The sequence below is a fragment of the Lycorma delicatula genome, chromosome 1 (genome assembly GCF_047948215.1).
Source record: "Lycorma delicatula isolate Av1 chromosome 1, ASM4794821v1, whole genome shotgun sequence".
Taxonomy (NCBI): domain Eukaryota; kingdom Metazoa; phylum Arthropoda; class Insecta; order Hemiptera; family Fulgoridae; genus Lycorma; species Lycorma delicatula.
The window spans coordinates 331364576-331384642 of record NC_134455.1 but is presented as its reverse complement, the minus strand read 5'-3'; the positions used below and the strand labels follow the sequence as shown (position 1 = coordinate 331384642).

Sequence of the window (20067 nt, the reverse complement as noted above, 5' to 3'; positions counted from 1 at the left end):
CCCTAATATTAAAACCTGGAATAACAATAGACTCGGAGATGTCAATTTTTTCATGACACAATTACTGTCGGGGCACGGCTCTTTCGGTCAGTATCTGTATAGGATGGGAAAATAGACCGCGGGTAAATATACGTTGTTCATATGTCCAAGATGGGCCGTTAACAGAGGTTAAATAGTAATTAATGGCCTTACACCAGAAAATCTCATAAACCGGTTGGGGTACAACAATGAGAACTGGGAATGGTTCCGCAGGTTCGCCGGGGAGGTCCTGCGGGCCAAAGAGGATGAAGACAGAAGAATGGGAGTATAAACAGTAGGGTAGGGCGGACAGTCACTCCATGGAGGGCCTGTACGCCTTGGTGTGTGGGTACCTGAGAAGGGGGTGAACTCCAGGGGAGTTTGAGTTTGGGTTAAAATAAAAGACCAAGTCCCGGTCGGCGGGGTCGTTCCTGCGGGAGCCTAGGCTCTTTGTGGGGTCAGCGCTGTCGATTAGAGGCCAAAGGCGTAAAGACCGAGTCACGGTTCCCTGCTGAGGCGCTGGGGGACGGTATAGCGACCTATAGCTGGGACCTTGGCTCTAAAGCGAGGGATTAGAGGCAAGCAATGTAAAACAAAAGATCCGAGACCGGGGAGGCCAACCTGCCGTGTCGGACGTATAGCCGGCGGGTGGGGGACGCCTCCTTTGAGAGTAAAAGGACACTCTCCCAGAGTATACTTAATTGGATATCCGATCGGGGAGAGTAGGAAAAAAAAATAAAAGAGGTGGAAGAATCCAAAAGGACATTAGAGCTATATTTTGATCCCAGAAGTAGCTGCTGTATTGGTCAGTAGACCAAGGGTCATTTGGGGTCTACGTCTGCAGGATTGGAAGGAGGTGTACAGATCAATGTCAGTATTGTGAAGAAACTAACACATTGGAGCACATCTTTTTCATGTGTCCTAGGTGGAAGGAAGAATTGGCATGTGATGGTTTGGACTCGCTTGGGGGTCATGCAGTTGATGCTCTTGTTCAGTGAGAGTTGGACCATGTGTTCACAGTGGTTTCTGGTGGAGCGCTCCACCAGAAACTACTAAAGGAAGAACATGAGGTGAGCAGCAAAGATGTCAGTTGAGGGTAGTGCTGGGCACCAGTCTTTGGGGGCAGGTGACAGGTGTGCGTCGACACTGCCATCAGCAATGGCTCCCAACAACAAAGACAATTGCAAAAATATACGAAGTACTTAAAAAAATTATTAAACTCCCATGAAACAGCAGTAAGATTTCATTTCTAAAATCCAACATGAACTAATTATACAGACGCCACCCATCTGCACAGATTACAGTGACAGGCCTTAACTGTCTATTTCACGACTCTAACAACATGACATCTATTACATTGATTGTGTCTAGCGGGTCAGTTACTGCTGCACACTTCTCATACTAAGCGGCCGATATGATGTTATACCATCAGGTAGTTTACCTAGTTTGATTGGTTTCAGCTATTCTCCATACATCGAGAAATTATTCAATGTTGAGAATGGATATACAGTAATAATAATTATAATAGCTGAACAAGAACTTTACGATGAGTGAAGTTAGCATTGTAGATAATTTATGAATTAGTTAGTATGCAAACAATGAAGATATTGGATTTTAAAATTTAATGATAAGAAAATTAGAATTTATTTTGCAAAAGCAGAAAAATTTATTTGTTCTGAATGAATACATAAAAATGTTAAAAACATCTATTCATATGTTAAAAACAGCTGCTGGGTTGTGTATGAGATTTTTCACTCAATTTCTTGTTTCTGCATGCCAGCAATCTGTTAATTTTTTTCAAATTAAAAATCTTTTTGGGTGAAATTAAAATTACTTTAATATATATTCTTAGAATTCAGCTTCACTTTAACAAAGCAGTACTTGCTGATAATACTTCCTATCTCTATCTCTACTATTATATAAAGAGGCAGAGGGTTTTCGTTTGTTTGGGATAAACAAAAAAACTCCTTAATTACTTTCAACCAAATTTTTACCCACATTTCTCAGCATAACTGAGAAGGTTTTAGATATGTTTTCAATCTCAAAAAAAAAAAAAAGTATATATTTGTAGTAGTGGAGATTTTCCGGTTGAAGCACAATCTTTAATCAACTGTGAGTCATCACTGTGTGAGGTGAAGTTGAACTGAATGCATCATATCAGTCGACTGAAAATATTACAAAAATGAGTAATATTAAATTTTGAACAATTTCTTTCTGTTTAACAATAATGACCTTCCCTGGGGTATGCATGTGAGGCTAGATTGGTGAGGTATACGAACACCTCATGGGAGGCTACCCCAATCATTACTATGAATTATTAACAAACGGGGTGCCCCTGGACCACTGTTTTGGAGGTGCTCTTATATCAGAAAACAATCATCCGATTTTGAAAATTCAAACTGGGAATATATATATATAGTTTCTCTGTTTGCTCATGCATCATGCGAGAGGAAGCTGACTGACTACTTTCAAATTTCAGAATACATATGTGTTACCCCAGAGAAGGTTTTAAGCCATTAACCGAGGCCCTAGCTCCCTTGAACATTGAGATATTAAAAATATTCATTATTTCTTCACTCCCAAGATGGGTGAAGTTGTGAATTAAAGAAATTCATTAAGGAAAAGATAGATTTATTCTTCTACTTCATTACTGAATATTTCTGCCGCCATTGCAAAGAAATAAGTTATGAATTTTTCATTGTCAAACGCGTGTGTACTTTAGTTACTATAGTTCCTATTACCTATATTTCATAATTTAGTTTCTTTTTCAGTGTTCTGTCCAACCTCATCATGTATGTTACAATATCCAATAATTATAAATACTTACATGACCTGGTAAAAATTCCTCCTCTTCTTCTGCCTTTATAGTGTGTACATCATTAATTTTAAGATTAATCCGAGGTGGAATGTCATCATTTAATGAGATCTCAGATTTCTATAAAAATAAGATGAAAAAAAACCTTACAAAAATGTTGAAATTAATTAATATTCAATAAAATATCTTTTTTTATTCTGACAAACTTAAATATACCATTGTAAATTAAAAAAATATTAAAAAAAAAGGTCTTTCAACCCATCAAAGACAGAAAAGAAGACACAAATTATTTAACCCCTTCATAGTTTTTGATGAAATAACTCATCAAATAACTACCCTGATAAAAATTTCCTTGACGAAATAATTTGTCATCCACTTTTTTGCTGAAAAGTGCCACTGATGAATTATGAATTGACCCATTTAATTGTGTTTGTTGATGGGTTACTGTAACAAATGCGAGTCTAGTTCGATTTTTACCCTAATTTATTGCTGAAGCGGTAGTATCATATTGTTTCTCTATTCTATATGTCCTAACAATGTATATTCATAATTCGGGTTATTTTTTACAAATAAATTAGTTGACATTCTTTATGTCAAGCAGACTAATCTTTATGTCAAAGATTTCATTAAAAAAAAAAATAACTACCAAACCAGTTTTTGAGGTTTCACCTGTGGAAACAGACTGATAATTATGAGATGCTTTTGTTTTTAGCTGTATATATGCTATCAGGAATTACCTGAAAGCCACAAACTGAAAGTTATTACACAAACAATCTCCTTTTTACAACTCTTGGATTTGGAAAAGTGTTAGCCCAAAGAATAAAACTTTTATTGTATTCCCTCAATTTTACTCATGATGATAATACTAATAAATCTCCAAAAAATAAAATCGATTATTGACTATCTTGTTAAAAAATTCAGAGATGTATATACACCAGAAAAAATTTTAGCAGATGATGAAAGTTTACTGGAAAGGTAGGCTAAATTTCATTCACTTTATTAGAATAAAATGAGCACACTTTGATATTAAGACATTTCAGAGCCAGAAACTGGATATATGAAAATAAAATTTGATAGTATATGTAGATGCAGGCACACAAATTGTAAAAACTCCTAATCATTGTTGTAAAAACACCACTAATATTGTCATTACTCTTTTTGAAACTAGTAACAAACTAGTAAACAATAAAGCTACCCCACGAACATCCACTTAAATGAGGATGATATGCATGACATGTAAACAATGTGTAGTCTTGTACACTCAGGCGTAACATTCCTGTGACATGGTTTATTGAACCCCAACAATCAAAGTCTATAGGTATCCATGGTTTAGATTTTAATTGTCTATAAAAGCAACTAAATTTTACTAGGATTTGAACTTTACAACCTTTTGACTTCAAAAATCAGCTGTTACAGCAGTGTTAATTAACTGCCTATTTGCAACTCAACAAATATTATTATCAAAATATATATATATATATATATATATATACAAACCTTTGTAAAAGTGATTATAAAAGCAAATGTCTATATAGTGTATCTTTTGTACCATATTACTATCTCTTTTTTCTTACACTGTACATTGTATTTTCATTTTTCACATTTCTTCTTAATTTAACTGAAACACATTTACTTTTCATTTTTTTTTTACTTATTGTATTACCTATTAAATATAGAATCACACAACCTTTTTTAAATTACCCTTTTCAATTATCCAGATTCGGCCTTGAAATGTCCATCTGAATAATTGGTGTGCCACTGTATATAAAATCTAACACTTACCACTTCATTTTCAACTTTTAAATTTTCTGGTTTAACTAAGTTAAACTCCTCAATTGTTAGAGATGTGTTTTGATTATTCATAATTTCAAGCAGTTCCTCCTCTTTCAGTTGTACTGAATCTATTTTCTGTAATAAAAAACAATAAATAAATGCTACAAAGTAAATATGTTTATGATTTATTCTACAATTTATAAAAGTAAAAAAAATTGTATATGTAATTCGCTTATCATACACAAACAGCGCAGCAACAGTTAAATTATTATTAGTATTAGGTGACTTTACTGTGCCAGGTTTTGTATGGAAAACCTAAGAAATGTTTCTTTTGCTAAATGTTGCCATACTAATCTAAATATTAAAAATGCTGTTACTTACCATATAAATGGGTGTTGAAAACAACACTACCGTACAAGATGATGTTGTTTTTTACAAATTGTAAGCTTCTGCAATCAAATAATTTGTTAAACTGTTCGAGTAATTCTCATGATTTAGTTTTTCTAATCTTACTGACAGTAGTGTTAATATTGCTTACGGTGAAATTTTTTATCATGATAAATATAATTTATCACGATCATCAGAGATAATGTTACCTAAAATTTTGAAATCTAATTTTATTTCTCATAAATACTTAACAGATTATAAAAATATTCATCTTATAACAGTCAGAATTTACTAAATAAGAATATATGATAACATTTTCTCATAAAAATTGATTGTAAACAATATTAATTTTTTTTATCGCAATATAAGCATGAAGCTAGTGCATGGAACATGGAAATGTCACTTTATAGTGTATGAAAAATGTCACACCTAAGCAGGATTTGATATTGATCATGAATATAAGTTTATTAATAAGAAGAGAGTTCCATAAGCTACAAAAACAATATAAATCTACTTTAATTAAAAATGAAATTTATAGTGTGTGATAAGGAGGGAAAAATAATGTTGACAACTAAATTCAGATTAGACTGTGTAGAATTAATATGGAAAGGAAAGAAAGCAGTGGTTCTAAATGCTGTCATATATATATATATATATGTATACTTTTTATTCCCTTAATGTGTATGTTGCAATTTGTTCAAGTAGTTAACAATAAAACTACCCTACCATGGGCCAATTAGATGAGAATGATATGTGTAATCTTGTACACTCAAATCTCTGCTACAGAGGAATTATTTTTTATCAATGTTTATTTTACTGCGGGTTTATAACTGAATTTTTGCAATTCATTCAGGAAACACACACATTAAGGAATTTATTAATCTCAATTATAAAAGTAAATTTCTACACATAGAAACTTTTTTTTGTTTTTGCACTATATTTCTTTTTTGTTACATTGTACAAATTTACATATATTCCAAATATCTTTCTGGGTCAATCCATTTAATGTGACCCAAGAATTGACACCAATTCCACAAAAAAAAAATTGAAACTCACCCACTTGTTTTCCACATGTCTCAGGACCTTAAAATTAAAAGTCTTTTTTTTTTATTTAAGCAGTTTATTTGTATAGTACACACACCTATTTTTGTGATTGCAAGGGTTTATCAAAACAATCGTAACTAAAAAACTGTAAGTCCGGAAAGAATGAACCAAAAAGCAATATATTCATATTTTTTCAAGGTGAAAGAATTGTCTAGCGGTTTATTTACCTATCTCTCTTCTTTCTATGAGAAAATTAGCGATAAATTTGATCTTGAAAAACAGGGAAATTTTTATTTTGGTAATTTTTTATGAGGCGAGGATGCCAAACACAGTTTGAATTATTTTTTTACATGTAGGTATTGTTAGTAGTTTTACCATAAATAATACTTAACCCTAAATATTTATGAATTTTTGGAAAATAATCTTTTTACATGATTTAAGTTTTGGCTTCAAATAATTTTGACGGGCTGGTAATAAAAAATTTTAATTTCCACCACTTGTAGTGTTTTTGTAGATGTTTATGGAAAATAAAATAGTTTCTTGTGTACTGTACTAATAAAAAAATTATAACCTCTCAAAAATCATGAAAAACTTATTACAAGCAATACAATTTTGACTTAATAAAAGGGATTTCTTGTCTTCTTGGCGATTTAATATCTTTATGCTTAATACTATAGTTGAAATAGACTTGTTTGAACCATTCAATTGCAGTGCTCATCTTATAACAGGCGCTTGAATTCATTTCCAGTCATCAGGAAAATTCATGCTGCATTATGCTCATTTATGCATGTTGCATCATTTAGCTTCGCAGTTACAGACTGGTGTGTCTGACATTAGTCAGTGACCTGTTCACATCTTTAGCAAGTGTCACAAATTTTATCCTATTTTTGAAAGTGTTTATTAAATAAATAAGTTTTCATCATTATACTACCAAATTTTAAAATTATTTAAATTTTTACATTATTTTTCAAGTAAAACAATGGAAGAACAATGTCCCATAGGAATTTGTGTGAATGAAGAGTGTCAAATCATTGTACTGGTACAGTGCCAAAAGAACTCATTAAAATTTGTGAATTTACTGATGAAAACAAATCACCTTATTTTTTTACATGTTAATTCAGATGTCACTAGTGTTTGTAAATATCATGAAAATGTTTCTGTTAACATTCAGTCACCTGCATTGACAGTTCTGTTGCAACCCTTTGAGAACTCATAAAAAAACCAGTTAAGAAAACCTTGACAAATAACATTAGAGCAAGCTCTAAAAGAACACATTTTTCCAAATTTAAATTTAGTACCTGGTAAGTATTTTTCTGTTAACTGTTTCATAAGTATTTTTTTTCAGCAGAACAAAGATCTACACGAATGTAAAAACCAAGAGCAATATATTGCCCCACATCACAAAATTGAACGATTGGATGTTGGTTGTAGCATTTTGGGTGTATCACTTCCATAAAAATTAATTAAAAATTAAGGTATTAGAAGCTACAATAAATATTTTCTTGTGTCAAAAGGCATTGTAAGATGTTACTTTACTTCAGACTCCAAGGACTAAGAAGATCATCTGCTGTCAAGTATTGCACCACTTTCACTTAGAGAACTCAATTACTTGTGTGTATGACTATCAATTGTGGATAGAAGTGGTAGATATTAGCCTTGAAAATGATGATCTGCAGGTTCATTTTTCCAAGAGAATTATTAGAACAGATACCACAGCTGCTGCTTAACCACACTAAACAATAAACTTACATTGCTACAAAAACAGACAACTTCGTTGAAGAATAATTAAAATTTTGCTACAATTTATTTTTTGTATTAACTAAGCTCTTCAATCATTCTTTAATATCTTGATGCATTTTATACTGATTTTCGTTGTGACATTGGTGTAGTTAATATCAAATTACTTATTAAAAAACTTGCTGCGTGTGGATTTTATAATAAATTGTTGTTTTGGATACATCCATTTCGTAAAAACAGAATTCCTTATGTTAAAATTGATAATTTTACCTCTAAGCCTATTTATGTTAGATATGGATTAAGACAAGGCATGCATTTGGGTTCTCAAATTTTCCTTGTATTTATAAATTACTGTTTATTCATATGCTATTCGCATTTTTTAATTTTTTGCAGATGATATATGAAATTGTTTAAGCCGATTACAAATCTAGTTGATATTCAATTACTTCCTATCAACTTGAACTGTGAGCAAAAATAGTATTTCTGCTAACTTTAAAAAAATTAATTTCATATTCAATTTGGAAGGTTTGAAAATGTTGATATAATTGTGCAGCTGAATAATATAAAATAATACTGCAATACAAAAGGTATCTTCTATTAAAGACTTAGCTGTATGTTTTGAAAGCAAGTTATCCATCAATGAATAAAATTGTTATATTGTAAGTCACTACAAATGATAAATTTTATAAAGAGACTACAAATTTTAATTAAAATTTTAGGTCATGCATTTATGAAGTACTAAATTAAAATTAATAAACTCTGTTGTATGGTGACCTTTTGCTGACTTGCAATTAAAATTACCTGAAATACCACACAGAATCTATTTTACATGTGCTGCATATAAAATCAGTGATTCTATGCACATTACCAATCATAATTTTATTCATATTTTAAATATGAATTTAATTATTTCATATGTAAAAATAGCTGGCTTTACTAGGACTTGAACGCTGGAACTCTCGACTTCCAAATCAGCTGATTTGGGAAGACTCGTTCACAACTAGACCAACCCGGTGGGTTATTAATATGCCACCTATACTATGTAAAGTACACTTAATACCTTAACCTTATCAAGAGCTATTCGAACTTATGAATGATAATTTTGTTATGTAATTATGTTGGTTTTTTTAATATGATTTTGTATTCATGGGTTTCATGCCTGACTATATCAATTAAATAAATAAATACAATTTAAAATTTAACATACTTACCAAATAGCAATTGTACAGTCTTTGATTTAGGGTAAAAATAGAAAATTAGGAAACAACAGCAAAGACAATTGCAAAATTCCAGCAAGTACTTTAAAAGATTATTAAACTACAACGAAGCCAAGGTAAGATTTCAATTCCAAAATCTACCAACTTGAACTAAAAATCCAAACAAAATAATTAAATCAAAACAAGACAAAATCAGCTAGAAATTAAATAACAAGGTAGCAAGGGATAATTTTACTGCAGCAAATTACAGAGACAATCATGATAACAACCAAGAAAAACCTGAGAACTTGCTAGAAGAGATATGGAAAACTGAAAAATCCCTCAAGATTGAAAAAATGCATTAATACATCGACTATACAAATAAGCAGATGAAACAGAACTAATTAAAGATAAAAAGTATTTCCTTCTTACCTCTGACAAACAAAATCCTTTCAAAATATTGCTGAATTAATCAAATACTTAACAACTAGGAGAATACAGAGAAGGATTCAGAAAAGTAAGATCATGTACAGAACAAATCTCAAACCTTAAAACAATAATAAGGAGAAAAATGACAAGGCATAAAAACTAAGCAACTGTCTTCGTAGATTACAAAAAGGCAAACAACTCAATCAATAGCACTTCCTTATTTAATATGCTACAAGAATTTGGTATGGATCCCAACACAATTAACATTACTAAATAGATTCTTCCAAACACCTCTCATAAACAGCTTTCTTATAATTACCTAACGATAGTTCTTTATATTTTATAGTAGCTTGAATGAGGTTATATTTGATATTGATTCATTTATGTTGGCAATAATAAATAATTACTCTGAAGATGAATTTTTAAATAAATTATATTAAAACAAAAATTATTTATCTGCATCCTGTACAGAGATCACCTTGCTATTTCTTATTTAAGAACTAGAACTAAAGATCTCCCAGTTATAAGATTTGAACACTCACTATACCACTTGGCTGCTGTGACTGAAAATATACAAATAAGTTACTTATTTAACAAATATGTTTAATTACTGTTTACTACAAAACATCACAAGTTGGAAGGTGCCATTTTGGATTTAATGGAGGAACCCCCCACCAAAAACATATTAATAAATCCCATTCTAAGCTGAACCACCAGCCCACACTCTTGTTATCTAAAAACTTTTTCTAATTTGTACGCCCCATTTTAGAATACTTATTTGTTTCAACATGCCCACTATAATAAAGGTTACCAAAAATAGGGAAAAATACTAACTTAGCATTAATCAGATTAAGCAAAAACAATGCAAGTTTGTTTAAATATATAAATGTCAATAAGCACAGGTTCATTGAAGTTCTATTTATTATGTCAGTGAAACAGATTCATAATATTGGTTTGTAAATCTTTGTTTAACATCATGCCATACATTTCAAATTATGTGTGTATATATATATATTTTATAATAAATTTTAAATTTAGTAATACATTATTAATACTTTAATTAAAGTGAGTGGACCAACCCCTTAAGTCTCTTAGCATCCCTAAGGATATGGTAGCACTCACATTTAGTGATCATGGATTTATTCAATGTATAATCACTTCTAACCACAAATTACCTGTTAAAAATTAAAAGTTAATAAACAATAGGAAGAATTAATGTTCAAGTACTATTAATAATTATGTACTAAAAATCTATGATTTCTTAACGGTAGCTAGTTGCATCATTGCCTAAGAAGTACGGTTGAGAGTAAAACAAATCTGACACTCATCCTGCCAAGTTCAAATGAAATTGGCACTCTTAGGGCAATGGCACAATAAATGAACTTAACTGTTAAGGTTATTTCCCCATTCTACTGAGAAGGCTTGTGCCGTCTCAGATAAAACTGGTTTGTAACAAGAACAGCATGAAAGGTTTGGGCATTAAAATATGATATATGTGTAATCATTTCTGAAGGACTGTGAAATTGAAGTTCAGTCTGTGTTTGCATGGCGTAAATGTAATTTACAGTCACATACTTAAAATGTGATTATACAAGTTTCTGAACAACTTTCCTTTTGTGGAAAACGATTTTACAACGAACTAAAATGAATTTACATGACTGTTTAAAGTTCACTCTACCAATTATCAATATAAAAAACTCAAACTTAAATTCTACTAGTTTATATTAGAATAGCATAACATTACTTACTTAGTCAAATAAACAAAGTAAACACCAACAATTACACAATAATAATATTAGAACATCTACTACATATCTTCCTAACAAAGCTTTCCCACAATTTTGTCAGAGATGCCAACACATGCAAATGTATACTTTAATAGCTAAGATATCTCGATATAATCTTGGAAAAAAATATATATACATACATATAATATTGCACATTATACTTATTAAACAATTTCTAATTCACGGAAAAGTTAAGTGGTAAAATGTAAAAATAAAATGTAAAGAAATTTTCATAAAATTCTTTTGCAAATTAAATGCCGGATTATTTTTTATTATTTAAATAACTTACAATCGGTTCTAAGAATTTTAAGTAAGTATTTTAACTAAGTATTTACTTATTTGCATGGCTTGAAGCGCCTCAATGATGGCTGTCCAGGGGACCGTACCAAATGCGTTTCTAACATCAAGCATTATGATCATGGGAATTTTTCTAGTCCTCCATGTACCGCTTCTGCAATTTAATGCCCAGTTTTTTACCTTCTCGACTGCGGTCACCGTGGACCGTCCCTTTCTAGATCCGTATTGTTCCGGATGTAGACATTGTTTTTCCTCTATTTCCTCTCTAAGTCTATTTTCTAACAACCTTTCAACTACTTTTCCCATATTATTTATGAGCGTAATCGGTCTATATGCTGTGTTCTCTTGAATTTGTTCTGCCTTTGGGAGGAAGACTGTTCTTGCTTCCTTTCAGCATTCAGGGAAGCTTCTATTTTGTAGGACGTAGCTGGCTACATCGACTATTTCCCAAGGTACGATTCTAGCTATTATCTTAATGATGGCCGCTGGGATGCCATCTGGGCCGGGGCTTTTCTTATTTTTTAATTTATTTATAGCTTCCATGACCTCTTTTTGTGTAAATCTTCCTCCCTGGCATTCTATCACCTCTCTATTATATTGCTCCTCCGTTCTGGGGAATAACTTTCTGATCTGCAACGCAGCCGTTTCTTCATTCAGTGTCGGAGCTTGTCTCCCAAGCCGCTTGGTTACTATTTTGAAAGCCTTTCCCCACGGATCAGCATTCAACTCCTCGCATAGTTCTAACCATTTCCTTCTTTTGGCCTGCTTTATGAGGAAGTTAAGCGTCTTTCTCGCTTGCCTATATTGCTCTGTCGCAATGTTACATCCTATTTCCGAACCAACTCTAGCTCGCAACCTCTGGGCCGTCCTCTTGTGTCTTTGCATAATTCTACGCTGTTCCTCTATCTCCCTGGACCACCAGTAGACCATATTATGTTTAATATTATTTCTCCTCGGTATGTTCGCCATCTCTTCTTTAACTATATTTTGGAATATTTCAGGTGTTATCTGAGTACTATTTCTAATTCTATTTGCCGCATTATTAGCCACTCTATATATCTGTTGATAAGACAGTCTGATATTGTTATTTATCTGTCATATTTCTGGCCGTTGCTCTCTGAAGTTAACAATGATGGCTCTGTGAACGCTGGCTGTTTCGTCATTAAGAACCATGAAATCAGCTGCATCAATGCGCATCCTTCCATCAATTATAACTAAATCCAGGACCGATTGATGCCCTCTTGCTTGGTAGGTGGCTGTTCCGTCATTAATACATGTCATTCCTGTCGCTGCCAGCAATTCCTCCAGGAGTTTTCCTCTAGCGTTCGAGGAGACTGCTACAGCTGGAACAGTCCTGCAGTTAAAGTCTCCAAGGACTACAATTCTCTTCCGAGCTCGTATAATGACTTGTTGGAGGTCAAGGAGTCTGTTCTTAAGAGATTCCCTGCTGCAGTTAGGGCTGATATATACACCTATTATAATCTTATCGCTTACTTCAACAGCAATGAGTACGTCACCTCTACCATACAGATCATAATCCACATTTTCAACGATCTTTCTAATTGTCACATCACCATTCCCATCGGTCAGCCACTGTTGTCTGGCCGCCGAATACACATTAGGTTCGGTGGCCACCAGGAAGTCCGCTTCGTATCTAGCTGCTATTTCTATGCTCAAATCACTAGAGAGTAGGCTCCTGTTATTATTAACTAATATTACTTTTAGTCATGACCTTTGTTACAGCACGGGTTCCCGTTCCTATGTGAAGTGGCTCCACAGTCCAGGCATATGGTCGCCTCCTTGCAATCTTTAATTACATGGCCGGGTTTACCACAGTTGAAACAGAGGTTTGAACGGTCCTGGCCTCTGCACTCTTCTGCTGTGACCGACATCCCAACATCGATAACATTTCTCTATATCCGTCCGGATATATGCCCTGCAACTCACCCAACATACTCTCAGCCTTGCTGCAATTAATTTCGTTGCATTCCTTTGACTTGTGACCACCGTGGCATTTTTTGTGTTTCCAAATGCCTCCCTTAGTGATGTGACCTGAAGGTTTTCTCCTTGTCCTAGTACCTTCTCTACCGCTTCCCTGACCTCTCGCTCAGTAGTGTCGCCTAGCATGTCTTTTTCATGAAAGACTGTTCTGCGGTCTTCTCTTGTTCTTATATCCACCTGGAGATCCTCTGCTCTGTTCTTCAGCAGGGAGGAAAACTCCTCCGCTTTCTGCGCCCCACTAATTCAGACCTCTAGTTGTTGATCCCTTCCCTGTTTAATTGACAGTTTTTCGCCGGCCTCCTCAACCTTAACCTTTTCTTTCATGGTTTTCAACAGATCGGCATAAGATTTACCGGGGGCCCTTACTACGACCGTTTTACTTTCAACGACCGGGGGGGTTCCCCTTCTTGTTGATACCGACCTCCACCCAGCCCTCCCTTGTTCGCTCAGGCTAAGGAGTAACATCCTCGGCAAGGTCTTACCCTTCCTCATCATGTATATTACTATTTTTCTCACTATGATGCCCGCTGGACCACTGGGAACCACAAAGACAGCTGACTCCAGCTTACCTACAGCTCTTGGTAAGGCCTTTATAATATGAGAGGTCATTATCTTATCTCCTTCTCTAGAGTCATAGATTACCGTGTACCTAATTCCGGTATTTGTGATCTTTCCATCTTCGAGGATGGTGGAGTCTTGTAAGATCATTGCCCCAGGTGCCGTCCCAGCATACAGGCTGGATGGCTTTAATCCATTCAAATCGATGAAAAAACAGCTGTCATCTCCTGGGTCAGCCTGTTCATTACCCAGGTTGACCATCGTGTGGGTAATCTGTCTATCAGTTGTTCATCTGTCAGCTCTACATCTAGAATATCTGCCATCTCGTTCCTGCCATGACTTTCGGTTTGCGTACTTTGGTCAACTGTGTCTGGAGTCTCATCATTTATTCGTTGTAAATCTTTATAAATTTCTGTCAGCTGTCAGTTTTTCTCATTATTAAATGTGTAAATTCTCATTAGAGAACTGCTTCAAAAATTACATTTTTTATAAATATTTTTGGTACATGAGTATCAACAATATTGTTAATATGTTTCATTTTTTTGTTTTTTATTACAGCAAGTAGATTTACTACAGCTGAAAGAGGAACTACTTGATATCGAAAAAGATCATTTAGCAATTGAAGACACCAACTTGAATAAGACAGAAAATTTAGAAGTTAAAAATGAAGTGGTAAGTAAGGATATTAGATTCTGCATACAGTGAAAACACCAATTGTCCAGATGAACCTTTGCAAGGCCAGATCTGGATAATTGGGTAAAAATTTACTTTAATAAGTTTTAATACATATATGTTTTTGCTAAATGAATTGAAAAAAGTTAAATTAAAAAAAACAGTAAAATTAAGATCGATAAAAAAAAATCCATATTGAAGTGAAGATTTATTTGAAAAAATTGAAATTAGAAGTTAAACACAGAGAGAGAATTAGAGGATCTTCTCAGAGGGCCTACCTTTTTTGGAAATGACTATGATGAGTTTCAACAATTTTCTGTCTGAATTGAACAGGATTGTACGTCTCACCACTTTTCTTATGTAAACTATGAGCATTGAATACAGTGATATTGAAAAGTTGGCAGAACTGCTTTTATATCGCCCGTTTTGACTTTTTCTTTTGAATAGATATGCTCTCAGCATTTGATCCACCTTATCAACTCAGTCTATAAAAATATAATCGTTGAGAACATTTGGAACTATTGTCTTCTTTCCTTTCCCAACTACTTCTATGCTCTATATGTTTATTCGTCAAACCCAAGACATCTCATTTATCTTCCCACTTCAACATCATTTTACCTTCCTTATCACACATTGAATGAATTTCATTTTTATTTAATTTTAAAATAGATTTATATTGTGTTTGAAGCGTATGGTGTTTCCTTATTAATAATTGCGATAATAAGTTGACTAGAGGACTGCTTTGATAATTACATTTTTGCATAAGTATTTTTGGTATTTTTTAGTCAACAATATTATTAATACATAGTTACTATTCATCAGCAAAAATTCCTATATCATGATCCATATCAAATCCTGGTCAGGCACGACATTTTTCATATGTTATAAAATTCCATTTCCATGCTCCACACAAGTTTCATGCTTATGTGATGTTATAAAAAATAAATATTTTTTGCAATCAGACTCGTATGATAAATGCTGAATATTACAGAATTAATATTTTTATTATCTGGTAAGTATTTATGAAAAATAAGATTAGAATTTCAAAATTTTATTTAATGTTTTCTCTCATGTTCATGATAAAAAATTTCAACAAAAGCAATATTGATACCGTCAGTAAGGTTATAAAAAACTAAATCATAAGAATTACAGCAACAGATTAACAAATTCATTGTAAAAGATTACAATTTGTAAAAATCAATACCACCTTACAATTTGTGAATAGTAGCATTTTTGATAAAATTTAGCAAAAGAAACATTTTCTGGAATAAAACTTGGCACATTAAAGGCAACTAATAATAATAATTATTATTATTATGTGGCTATAACAAATTGTGGCTGCACTATTTATGTGTGTGGTAAGCGAATTATATAAATAATTTTTTTTTATTTTATAAATTTTACAATAAATCATGAACATTATTACTTTTAGCATTAATTTATTGTTTTTTTATTACAGCAAATAAATTTAGTAGAACTGAAAGAGGAGCTTGACATTATGAGTAGTGATAATGAAAAACGATCCCCATCAATTGAAGACACCAACCTAGTTAAATCAGAAAATTTAAAAGTTGAAAATGAAATGGTAAGTGTTAGATTTTGTATATAATGGCACACCAATTATCCAGATGGACCTTGCAAGGCCAAATCTGGATAATTGAAAAGGGTAATTTAAAAAAGATTTGTGGTATACAGTGCACATATCATTCTATATTTAATGAGTAACACACCAAGTAAAAAAAAAAAAAAAAATAAAAGTAAACATTTCAGTAAAATTAAGAAGAAATTAGGGCATATGTACAATGTAAGGAAAGAAAGATTTAGTAATATGGTGCAACAAATACAGTGTGTAGAATGTAGAAAATTACTTTTACGAAGGCCAGTATATTATATATATATATGGTTTTGTTAAATGAATTCCAAAACTGTAGTTTAAAAACCCAGTATAATAAAGATTGATAAGAGAAATACCTATTTAAGCACAGATTGGTATGAATGGTTCAAATTTTTCAAATAATATACTAGTTTTTTTTTAGTTTCCTTGTCTGGATTTATGCAGTCCAGCTTGTTGTACATTTAGAAAAATGGTGTCCTGCTGTATTATGTTGAGTCGTTGCAGGTCATCTTGTTTTTCTTTCATTCAAATCGACTTTAATTTACTTACGTTGACGATGTTGGAAATTTTCTTAGCAAGTCTATCTTCACTCATCCTGTATAAGTATCATATATATTTTTGCTAAATGAATTGCAAAAAGGTCGATTGAAAACCCCAGTAAAATAAACATAAATAAAAAATTTCCGGTTGAAGTGAAGATTTTTTTCAAAAAAATGCATTTTTTTTAAATTTCTTAATTTGGATTTAAGCAGTGTAGTTTGTCAGATATCTTGAAAATCGGCATCCTACTGTATTGTTTTTCATTATTATGGCCATGCATGTAAATTTTGGATTTCATGCAGTTCATTTGTGAACTCGTATATATTAATTATTTAGCAGGTTAGAGCTTTTATAGTCCATTTTTGTCTCTCTGTACATAAATGTCTATATGTACGATATAATATTCTTTCAGCCTCTGTAAAGCACGTAATTAGAGAAACACTCTTGCCTCTAATTTCTTACTTCAATATGCTTTCAGGCCTAAGTTCATTCTCAGTGATAACTTTTATAAATTCTTTAACTATTCGCTTTTTACATTGTGTAAAAATTGTTTGTTTAAAATAAAAATTAATAAAAGAAATTTTAATTTTCTAAAAATATTCGAAATGTTTTTATGGATTTTTTTATTTTTAACAAATATTTGTTCAGTCAATAATGAAAAAGTATTACAATAATTATTAATTTATCATATCTTATCTTTGGATACAAACTTAATTTTAATAAAAGTGTCTCAATCAAATTCTGTTTGCAGGTTTATAAGGCTGAATTCACGTTTATATATATATATATATATATATAAACGTGAATTCAGCCTCATGAATATATATGATGAATATATATATATTCATCTTCAGTATTAATTTTTTCAACTATTTCCAAATTATCTTGTAAACTAAATAATAGTTTAAAACTAAATAATATACAAAATTATTATAAAATTGTCAGCAACATTCGAGAACCCTTTATTCTATTTTTAAATGATTTAAAATCTTCATTAAATCTATCTTTAAATGATCTATTTGTTTTATATATTTTTTCTTTTACTTCCTCTTTTTTGTATTACTTCCTCCTCCCAAATCTTAAGAAATGGCTCATTGGACAAAGATTCATTTCTAATTATGCAAAGGTGAGGGAACTGCTTATTTCGCAGAGTTGGACAAATCACATCATATTGATAATATAAAAAGATTGAAAATCTGGGTAAATGACTCCAATTGCAAGAGAATTATGTTGAAAGTTAAAAAAAATTCTTCTAAACCTTCCTGAACAACCGCCATATTTGTTTTAAATTTACTTATAAAATCAATTTTCTCAGAATTAAATTTGTGATTAATGTGTTTGCTATTTTGTTATTTTTTGCAACATACACTTTGAGAAAATAAAGTGTATAATATATATATATATATAAATAACAATTGTAATATTCTATTAATAGTAAATTCATATAAAAATAAAATTAAATCAGTTTTGTTCTTTTTTGGCCTAATTTTGTCATATAATATTTGGATTTTTCTAAAATTTTTAGCAAGATAGATTTTAATGGTATTTACTACCAAAAATATTTATTTTTAGGATATGTGATTTGTATATAAGTGGTATTATTACTAAGTTCCAGTCAGAATAAAATAAAAAAAAACATTTATTGGAAATTAATTAGTTTGTAATTTGTGTTCTATATCTTTTTTTTAAAAGGAATCTGAGATCTTATTGAATGATGTTTCACCACTGGTTAATCCTAATATGAAAAGCAATGAACTTCGAATAAAAGATTTTCACACAGTGAAGACAAAAGATGGGATTGTATTTTATCCATGTCGTTAAGTATTACATATTGGCTATTGTAACATACATGATTTGTCGCTTGTTAATTTCATTACTGTGTATATATTTCAATGTGTTAGTTTTAAAAAAAATGTTTGTAACTGTATTTAGTTCTGTTTAATTAATATCGATTTATTGAGATGTTTGTGAATGATAAATGGTCAATGTGTGAGAGCAAAGTGTGTTTTTGAAATTCATTGATGACTGAAATATCTGCATTTTAACCTGTTGATGGAGTTGACATTTTGTAAGCTTTGGGTGATTTGTCGTTAAGTGTATTCAGTGTTCATGTTTCAATATTTATCAGGTAGAAGTTTAAAGTGGACCTAGTACAGACTAAACATGGTTGTGACATAAAATCTGTAAATGAAAAGAAAATAATATAAAATCTGATTTTGTGATTACATTAGGAAGACGTAACATATCTACCATATTTTGACAAAAGATATCCGAAGCGATCACCCTGCACAGCTGATGCATCAATGCTAAAGTAATCATATTGAGAGTCACCTGATGCAAACTGTTGTCAATGACTTCAGTTATTTATTGTGAACATTTGCCTTCAGTTATTGATAGTGTAGGACTTGCAACTAGACAAATCGTGTTGACAAGGAAAACCACTGTTCTCGAAAATTATTGCACTGAAGCATGAATAGTTTACAACAGACAATAATAGATTAGAGCAGTAATATACACCTCCAATAATAGTGCTAATAGGAGCAGTGTAAAAGGTAACACTCAAATACCTGTAGTTCAAGCTCTCTCAGTTTGGTTTTTAAGTTTCTTGCCCTGTGTGGAAATATATATATATATATATAAGTGTTTCTTGCATGTGCACCACTTCATCAGATTTATTTACAAGTTTTTTAAATGTTTTTAATATATTGTTATAAGAGGACGCGAATTTAGAAGAATTAAAAAAATTATATATTTTTATTTTGTTTATTATAAAATTATACATTATAAATCATGTTTTCCAGTTTGACCATATATATATGATATATGATAACATATATATATATATATATATGTTGTATTTTTTAATAAAAAATTCAACTTGAACAACCCAAGTACAGAATTATAAAGTAAATGAAATGACACTTACCTTTTTTTTTATTCCAAAAGCACTATATTTATATAAAATTACATATCAAACATAATAAAAAATTAAAATATTGAAAATAGTTAATTTTAATATTAAAATTTCAATGTAGTGAAAATATCAAGAAATTAAATTTAAATAATACTAGGTAAAGTTTGTACATTTTTTAGAGATTTTAAACATATAAATACAAAAGATTCCAACTTGATCAACTTTCAAACAGAATATAGGGATGACAATTATAAAGGCAGCACAGATGGCAGCACATTTTTATA

General features: G+C 31.5%; 1 protein-coding gene across 1 annotated transcript in view; it reads right to left on the bottom strand.

Moving 5' to 3' along the window:
* The window catches only part of LOC142317882 (uncharacterized), a 111649-nt gene that overhangs the window by 73859 nt on the left and 17723 nt on the right, over positions 1–20067 (bottom strand). The window contains exons 6-8 of the mRNA XM_075354427.1: positions 9942–9962; positions 4616–4741; positions 2846–2953 (exon numbers count right to left, since the gene is read on the bottom strand). Coding sequence (XP_075210542.1) covers positions 2846–2953; positions 4616–4741; positions 9942–9962 — 255 coding nt within the window. The remainder of the gene's footprint in view (positions 1–2845; positions 2954–4615; positions 4742–9941; positions 9963–20067) is intronic.